We start from the raw sequence: 9,120 nt of genomic DNA on the forward strand, positions 1-9,120 counted from the left end.
TGCAAAGACAGTGTTAAATTGAGCGAAATGAGGAATGGCTAAAATGCCTGATCTGTTTGGTATTTTGAATAATAAAAAGTATAAATATGCCTTATATAGGTATGGTCTTACACTATATTATTCAAATATAGCATGACAGGTCCACTTTAAATAAATTAAATCACATCCGCGTAAACCACTTTATTCACATATGTCAGGACTGAGAAGTATAGTAATGATGCAACGAGGAGTTTGTTATGTTATGATTTATTTTGGCTGTTTAACAGAAAACTGACTGATACTTGTTGCTAAGTAAATGTTATACTGTATTTCTTTATTTCTAACAGGCAGGTTAATGCACCTCTACGCCATCTGTGTGGACTGTTTAGAAGGCGTCCACAAGATCGTTTGCATCAAATGCAAGTCACGCTGGGATGGGAGCTGGCACCAACTGGGCACCATGTACACCTACGATATACTGGCTGCTTCCCCCTGCTGCCAGGTAGGAACACTAGGAGCACATTACTAAAAAAATAGAAAATAAAGCAGTGTCAATGAGAGCAGTCAAACTACTGTCACATGTGTCCCGTTCCTGTTAATGAGCCGTGAAAAATGTATTTATGCAGCACTTTTCAAAACAAAGTTACAAGTGCTTTTCATGGTTTGAACCAGGAAAAATCGAATAATAAAACCAGACAGTTAAAGCAATACAAACTTAAAAATGAAATAAAACATACTGAAGTGATGTTAATTAATAATAAATGCATAAATAAATAAATAAATGCAGTAGCTACAGAACCATGCATCCCTTCAGAAAATTAGTACCGACCAAAAAAAAGTAACAACAGATTTGAGAATCACGAAAAGAAATGGCCAGAAACATGACTTCAAACTAAATGTTCTGAATGTGTATCGTCTACGACAGTGCTTCTCAAACTTTTTTCAGTAATGTACCCCCTTTGAAACATTTTCTCAGCCAAGTATCCCCTGACCGACCCCGGAAATCTTTGACAGAAAAAGCGTATATAAATAATTTCAATATAGTGATGTTCCATCAGTGTTTGATTTATTAACTCCTTATGAATTACAACAAACTAAGGATATTTTCATCTTTATGCATGAAAAAAAATATTTTTCCAAGGAGTTTTTCAATTTATTTAATATATGTTTAACAAACCAATGAACAAAATGATATATTATTAAAAACTATAAATACAATACACAAATGTAACATGTTTATATGAGGACCCCCTTAGTGGTTCTAGGAATATTTTATATAAAATTCTGTTTTCTATTTAACTTATTGTACTAAGATTATTTTTGTAATCATGCATGGTATTTTTTTAATTAACCTTTACGTATTTTTTTTAACCTCACGTACCCCCTGGAGTACCCCAACGTACCCCTAGGGGTCAGTGTACCCCCATTTGAGAATCACTGGTCTAGGAGGTAATTGCACTTATTGTTAGTGGCTTTTTATACATGTAAAAGCAAGATGTAATGTCTGTGGACTCGAACCGGCCACCCTCCCTAAAAAAACTTGAACCATAGACACAGAAGACCGTGAAAAATCTTCTCTGTTTCTTCTTCAAACTCCCTTTGACTTGAACCAATGGATATACAGTTGGAAAATGATCACTAGGAAATGCAGTTGAAAGCTCATTGAAAGTTATTGAGTGGACCTATGAGATGATCATTTTGCCCCCCCTTCAAAACTTGAACGCTCAATTCTTTTAACGTTCTTATTTCTCGACCTGTTCATTAACCTGCGTCCTCCTTCTCTCCTCAGGCTCGTCTAAACTGTAAGCACTGCGGGAAGCCGGTGGTGGACGTTCGAGTGGGGATGCAGTATTTCTCCGAGTACAGCAACGTCCAGCAGTGCCCTCACTGCGGCAACCTGGACTATCACTTTGTAAAACCCTTCTCCTCCTACAAAGTTCTCGAGGCTTATTGACAAATGCTCTTCATGCAGGCTAGTTAAACTGCTTTTGTTCTCAATTTTTTTCTAACACAATCTAGGAAAGATTTTATTTTTTTGGGCCTTAAGGTGATTTTATGTTCAAGTCCTCTCTTTAATGTTTTTTTATGTATAGAAAAAAGTATTTCGTTTAAAAAAAAAGAAGTTCCAGGACAGTATATCTCTGCTGTTAGAGAAAGGTGTTGATAAAGTGTGACACACATCAGTCAAGTGAACACTTTTATCCGTGACAAGTGAATGTATCTGTATGCCAAAATTTGCTTTTATTTTAATTTTTTACCAAAATATAAAAGATGAATCTTGAATAAAGCAAAGAAAGATGAATTGGTGTTTGTTTGGTGTCTTCATTTCACCTTCTCCACGCTTGTTTGACATTAATTATGAATGATCCATATGATCTATAAGTTCTTCGCTCAGATTAACTTCTACTACCTTCATCCTCATCCTTTAGCTGGTCTAAAATGGTCACAAATAGATCAAAAATCAAGACAATCCACATCTCCTTAACTGATACAGACCTCTAGACTCATCGGTCTGTGTGTTTAAATAATCTGTACTAATTATATTTCAGGTACAAATTTCTGTACATTGTCAAATGTGTGGACTCTACTCCCATATTCAAAACAAACGAAAAAGCGGAATAAATGCCAAGGGAAACCTAACGAATGCTGTAGCTTTCATGTAAAATAAATTCTGATGTCAATTCAGAACATGATGTGACACGTTAATCCAGTAGAACAGACCGCTTTAAAGGACTGAAATGACCGTTGCTAAGGAGGATCAAGAAAGAGAAAGGAAAGAGGTTCAAATAAAATAAATCTTAATGAAATGTTTCCACACAAATCATTATGTTTTGCAAATTATTTGGCAGCCCACTTGCAATGCCTTCATGGCCCACTATGTTTGTATGTTGTACTTGTTTGTTATTTGTTTTCTTGGGACCCCCTTGAAAACGAGGTGATTCACCTCAAGGGGTTTATCCTAATAAAGAAATTTGAATATATAAGGCACTACAATAGATGGAAAGGATCTCAACATATTAAGTTCAGACCAAAGATGTTCTGATTAATCTCTTCAGACAAAACATTCAATTACTGAATCCTCAAAGGAAAGGCTCTGACGCAACCTGCATCGTGTGTGTGTGTGTGTGTGTATATATGCTATCTTATCTGGCTGTCGGATGATCAGTTGTGTGTGTAAATATATTATACAAAATATACTTGACCAAGAGTAAATGGTTTTCTGCAACAGGACTACTGTTAGAGGTAATTTTTTTAAAGACATGTGAATCAGCTAATTGAATGTCTAACTAACCAGCACAGTATATAATTAAGCAGTTCATTTCTTACAATTTTTTTTTTAATATGGGATAACAGGACATTTCAGTTTGTGTTTTTCAGAATGTGCCTGTAAAAAGTAACCTGCACTTATCAAATAAAGGTAGTCTTTAGGTAAGTAAAACTATGTCATATTTTCAAGTACAGATATTATACATGGGGCACCATTCTTTAAAAACTCGCACATGCACAACATTTTCTTTTAGCTGTTTAGCTTTGCGTGGATGCATCATTATATGTATAACACCAAGCTTAGTAAAACCTCTACACAACACAAGCACTTCCTGATGAAGCGATTCACACCAAACTGTGAGCACAGGCTTTTTGTTTTCATGAGAATGTTTTATTTCCGTCACATCACTGCTGTAAAGACCCTTCTGTTGTGTCCGTGCTGCTGACAACAGATGCTACGCTCTCGATGGTCGTCGTGCTTTTGTCTCCAGGCGGCACCACCTCTGCTGCAGTCTTGTTCTTGTCTTTTTTTAACAGGTCCTTTGCTGAAGGCGGCCTCAGGATGCACATGGCTGCTTGGCCGTCTTGTATGAGTGCCGGCTTAGAAACATATCCCACCGTCTTCTCCATTCCTTCCACTATCTCCTCCAGAGTTATGTCCTGTGTAAAATAGAACAGTGTGTGTGTTAGGATATATTCTTGGGAATACATGCCCAATGTGTGGCTATGAAATGATAATTGTTACAATTGTCCACCTCCTCTAAACCATTAAGGGACATTTAAAAGTGCCGTTTGGGAAGAAATGGCACCAAGGGAAGGTGAGGAGAGAGAAGGGGTTGAGAGTTTTGAGCTGAACTGATCATGGAGGTCATGTAAAGATTAAGAACAGATATTTGCTGAGTATTTTTGTTGCAATTCTCAGAAAAAACGAGTGTGATTTCCTCACCAGGTTGTCTGAAGGTCCCCTCCGTCCTGCTTTCATAGTTATTCTAACGTGGTTCTTCTTCTCCAGCCAGCTCCCCACCCGATTCATCTTAGTGGAGAGGTCATGAGAGGAGATGCAAGAGAGGAAGCTGATCTCTTTCACCTGCGTGGGGGCTGAGGAGACAACACAGTCAGTCCTGTTTATCATGATGTGTATGACATGTTGAAACTACTTAGGTTATAGCTAAAGGAACAGAAGAAGTGTCTGTATATATTTAACACAACAACAGAGATGAGGAGATGAACTAAAGCCTCAGCTAGGGAATTAAAAATAAAACGTGATCGAAATTGCGATGTGACTACTAAATCACAAAATAGTTTTCAAAGGCTAAATATGTGTCAAAATACCATTTGAAATAAACAACGTGCTGCAGAAATGTGCTGATCCACACATCGTATTCTACAGACTTAAAACTTCTTTGGAACAGATCCTCCAAAATGTTTCATTATTTTAATTAGGGCTGTCAAGTTAATAACGTGCTAAGGCCACTAATTATTTTAACGTGCGATTAACGCATGTGTATTTGTCCTCGGCCCGCCCCGTAGTTTCAGAGCTCAAAGGCTTGACGTGTTGTTGTTGTTGTTAGTTGGATGGTGGGAGATTCTAGCGAGAGATATGGATACAAAAAAAGGTGTTTTAAACAGCAAGCCAAGCACACAGCTGATGCTGACAGCCCCGCTCCTGCCGCTCGCTTTCGGCAGAACACGCTTGAAAGTTTACCCGGGGAGACGGACACGTCTACGAGCAGCAAGCTTTCAACAGCGATAGCTAAATGTCTGGCTACAGCTTCACATTGTGGAGGACGAGGGGCTGCGTTAGATAATTCGGATCATCCTAGGAGAAGGAGACAAGGCACACCTTGCTGCCCAATATGTATACACATGCCACAACCTGAGGGACAGTGAATGAGACACACACACACACACACACACGCGGGTTTGAAATGTAATTGTATCACTGTATATATATATCATCAATAATATGTAAACATTTGAAATGTATGTTAATTATGTTGATTAAGAGTATTAAAAACTTGAAAAATATTCCTCTAAGGTACATTTAGAACTGATAAAAAATGTGCGATTAATTTGCGATTAATCGCGATTAACTATGGACTTCATGCGATTAATCAACTGACAGCCCTAATTTTAATATCATTTATAATTAAGATAAAAGTAATGATTTAAAAGTGATGATTCGCCCTAATATCGCAAAATCACATAAGAATTATCAGTCAAAATAATCACAAATGGATAATTTTGTCTAAATCATTCAGATCGTTTCCCTGTTATAGACATTTAAATAAATGTACGTTTTCAAATACAACTATGGTTCAGCTCTGGTTTGTTGGACAAACAAGGATTTTACTGCAAAATGTGAGAAATATAGTTTACTGCAGCAGAAATATGTTTCTTTCTAACCTGTTAACCAAATTGTGTCAGCCCTTTGAATTGTTTCCCCACCCTCAGGTTGGAAATCACAGTTTTATACAAATGTCTAATTTGGGTCTATTCCGCACACTTCATACCTTTAGCTTTCTGCTTCTCCCGTTGTTTCAGCTTTTCTTCGTGGATCTGTTTGCCGCTCATCAGCCGGTACACGGGAGGATCCTGGTGCTCACTGAGCAGCACTAATTTGAGACCGTTCTTGTCCATGAGTCTGATCACACTCCCGCGGTGCATGGTGCCCAAGTTCTCGCCCGTCTCACTTATCAACTGAATCTCACGGTGCGGGATGTCATGGCCGACGGAGCTGATTGTGCCGTGAGCTCGAGGACCAGGCTTCTTCTTCTTTGGCGTGGGAGGTTTTTCTGTGTCGTCTACAGCAGAGCAGAATGGAGACCCTCGCCAGGAGGAAGCAATGAGGTTAGATCTCTCACTGCGTATGGTGAATCTTGACGCTGGTGTCCAGTATCCATGGCTGCCAACACACACAGCTTTCACTGTGCGGCTCAGCATCCACCTCACACAACCTGCAGACATTTCCTAGGTAAAAAAGGAGAGTATTATTATTATTATTTGACATGTGATTCATAGTTGAGAAAAAAATCCCTCTCTTCTACCACAATGTCAGTTCATTTTCCTGCAAACTGACAGACAAACAAAAAAATGACTGCCGTTTTAAGTGCATATTTACAAACAAGGCAATAAGCATGGTGCGTTTTTCTTTCTGCTTTTCATCAATGTATACGTTTTTTTATTTGTTACTGTTATACTGGTCTTGACACATACAGAAAAAAAACATTTATTGGCTTGCTTATCTTGCATTTCTCTTGCCTCTGTAGGAAATGTGAGTAATATCTTTAAAAAAAAAAGTGCATATGGGCCGCCGGACACCTTTGGGTGAATGACACCTTAATAATACAATGTTTATTTAGTCACAATCAAAATCTGAATATTTGATCCTGTTGGTAAATTGGGTTAATCATTCAACATTAAATGGATGTTATGTTAAATATCTTCTCTGCACCATGAATAACATTTTGTGTGAGACTTGTACACAATGCATGTCCAAAGTCAGTACATCAAATTGGGAAATTCAATGTCCAGTTTAATAAGTAAACCACTAGGCTCTGAAATGTTTTATGAAGCCGCCATTGTATTTGCTGGCATTAGCATTATAAGCATTAGCTTTAGCCCCGCGCACCAACGCGGTGGAGTGATGAGGAGGGGTCGGCGTTCTGGGGATTTACTCGGAAGGCTTCAGTAGAAGCCTTTAAAAAAAACGACAAATTAAAGTTTTCCTTTCATATGCTTCACTATTCACACATCACAAATGAGCCATTTCTCAATCCGTCTGGGTTCATTGTGATATTTGGCATACACCAAATTTACTTAATTACTTATTTAAAGGAAGTTTTACTCTTTTATTTGTCTTTCAAAGAAGTTGGTTCGACAGCGTCTGCAGGTAAAACACAGTATTGACTACTCCAACCGATTTTACAAGTTTGTTAAGTGTAAAGTTCATTAGTAAGTCAGTAAACCTTAATTATTTACAAAATACCTTGCAGTAAATGCATGTGTTGAACTGGTGTGGAATTAAAATGTCAACATTAACTTCTAAGAGTTAACATGGGAGGCTGTCGTTGACAGAGGGAGTTGTTAAAGTAATATAGGCTGAGTTTAGTTAAGAACTTACAATAGGAACATGTACTTTCAATTAATACACTCTAGGTGGTAAGTGGTGTCATTGAGAAATATTACCTTGTTCTCTACACAAGCGGTTAAAACACTAATGCAGGAACACATGGTTGAAGAAAGATAAGCGAAAATCTCGCATGTCATTACATTCTCTCAATTAATTAATGTATGTTCTGTAATTTTGCTGTCTACTCACTGAATATCAATGTCGTGTAGTCATGCTTTCTGCAGTAGGGTGACTGTTGTGTATACTTCCGCCATCTTTTCTTCTTCTTCTTCTTCTTCTTCTTCTTCTCTCAGGTTCATGGCGGTTACCAAGCAACGATTTGGTGCATTACCGCCACTTACTGGACTGAGGTGTAAAGCAGAAGTTTGGAGGAAAAATAAGTATTTAAATACATAAACAGGTTTAGGAAGTAACGTATTCAGAGATGGATAGTAACTAAGTACTGTACTTGAGTAAAATGTTGAGATACTTGTACTTTACTATTTCAATTGTATGCTACTTTGTACTTCTACTCCACTACAATTCAGGGCAGGGCAATGGTGTACTTTTACTCCACTACATGTATTTTGTACCTTTGGTTACTTTACAGATGTGGATTAATGATGTGAAATACAAACAACACTTAAATCAGACTTTAGTTACACCTGGAGTAAATTCACAATCTATCCTGCAGTATACAAAGTCATTAAAACTAGCTGCACCTTTACCAGCTTTGATAAGACTTTAATGATCAATCATTATAATCAAAACATACGATATATAATATTAAGAAATGTACCAATTTGCATGATGAGTGCTTTTACTTGATGCTAATACTTTTACCTGAGTTACATTTTAAATGCAGTACTTTCACTTCTAACAGAGTATTACTACACTCCGGTACTTCTACTTTTAATGAAGTACAAGATCTGAATACTTCTCCCACCTCTTAACGTATTACATGCAGTAGTAGAGTAACTTAACTCATTTACTCAAGTACGGCACATAAGTAGAAAATGAAGGTACTTGTACTTCACATTATGCAACTTTATACTTTTACTCTACTACATTTTGTTGGCAAATGTTGTACCTTTTACTCAACTAAATGTATTTATAGATACAAGATATCTAGATACTTGTTACTTTGCAGATTTAAAATATAAATGAATATATTACATAAATGGATAAAAAAGACAAACATAAGTACTAAGGGCTCCAACTATTTCGACGTGGCTATGTACTTGGTGTTAACATTTGAGCAAGTAAGGGATACCACAGCTTTTCATACACCCTTTTCCTTCCTTTTGCTATATACAGGATATATTTTAACACTCCAAGCTCAGTAAATTAATAAAACACACAACTTGAATATTTTCAATTTAGCTGCAAAAGTTATACAATATTTTTCTATCGGATGCGTTTGTGTAAGGTATTTTAATATTTAATTTATTTTAAAGCAGATACTAGTGTGTCACACATGCTACTGTACATCAACACCACTATTCATTCCTTGAATTAATTTACATAGTGCCTAGATGTTTATCTAAACATCAGGATATTTTGCTTATTTTTGCATGATGGAATTTTTATGTGAATTTACAACAAAATGATTGTGCCTGCAGCAGGTAGCTATGCAAAGTCAGTCTTACAACATATTCGTGTGGCTAAAACGGTTCAGTTGCTTTTGGTAAATGATGCTACTTTGACCTGACTCAACCAGAGAGAGGTAGGAGTTAAAGTAGATGTGTCTTGTTAGAGAAGCA

General features: G+C 37.0%; 2 protein-coding genes across 2 annotated transcripts; one reads left to right on the top strand and one right to left on the bottom strand.

Moving 5' to 3' along the window:
• Positions 1-173: 173 nt before the first annotated feature.
• LOC104943665 (headcase protein homolog) lies at positions 174-2,281 on the top strand. Its single transcript, XM_010769117.1, has 2 exons — positions 174-481; positions 1,769-2,281. Exons 1-2 carry the CDS (start codon positions 296-298, stop codon positions 1,931-1,933), a joined length of 351 nt encoding a protein of 116 aa, XP_010767419.1. The 5' UTR covers positions 174-295; the 3' UTR covers positions 1,934-2,281.
• A 1,017-nt stretch (positions 2,282-3,298) lies between these two features.
• On the bottom strand, positions 3,299-7,673 carry mtif3 (mitochondrial translational initiation factor 3). Its single transcript, XM_010769118.1, has 4 exons — positions 7,568-7,673; positions 5,760-6,216; positions 4,193-4,344; positions 3,299-3,906 (listed from the first exon to the last, which is right to left on the bottom strand). Exons 2-4 carry the CDS (start codon positions 6,211-6,213, stop codon positions 3,652-3,654), a joined length of 861 nt encoding a protein of 286 aa, XP_010767420.1. The 5' UTR covers positions 6,214-6,216; positions 7,568-7,673; the 3' UTR covers positions 3,299-3,651.
• Between the last annotated feature and the right edge of the window lie 1,447 nt (positions 7,674-9,120).

This window comes from Notothenia coriiceps, unplaced genomic scaffold (genome assembly GCF_000735185.1).
Source record: "Notothenia coriiceps isolate Sejong01 unplaced genomic scaffold, NC01 NC01_scaffold00006511, whole genome shotgun sequence".
In the NCBI taxonomy this organism is placed as follows: Eukaryota; Metazoa; Chordata; class Actinopteri; order Perciformes; family Nototheniidae; genus Notothenia; species Notothenia coriiceps.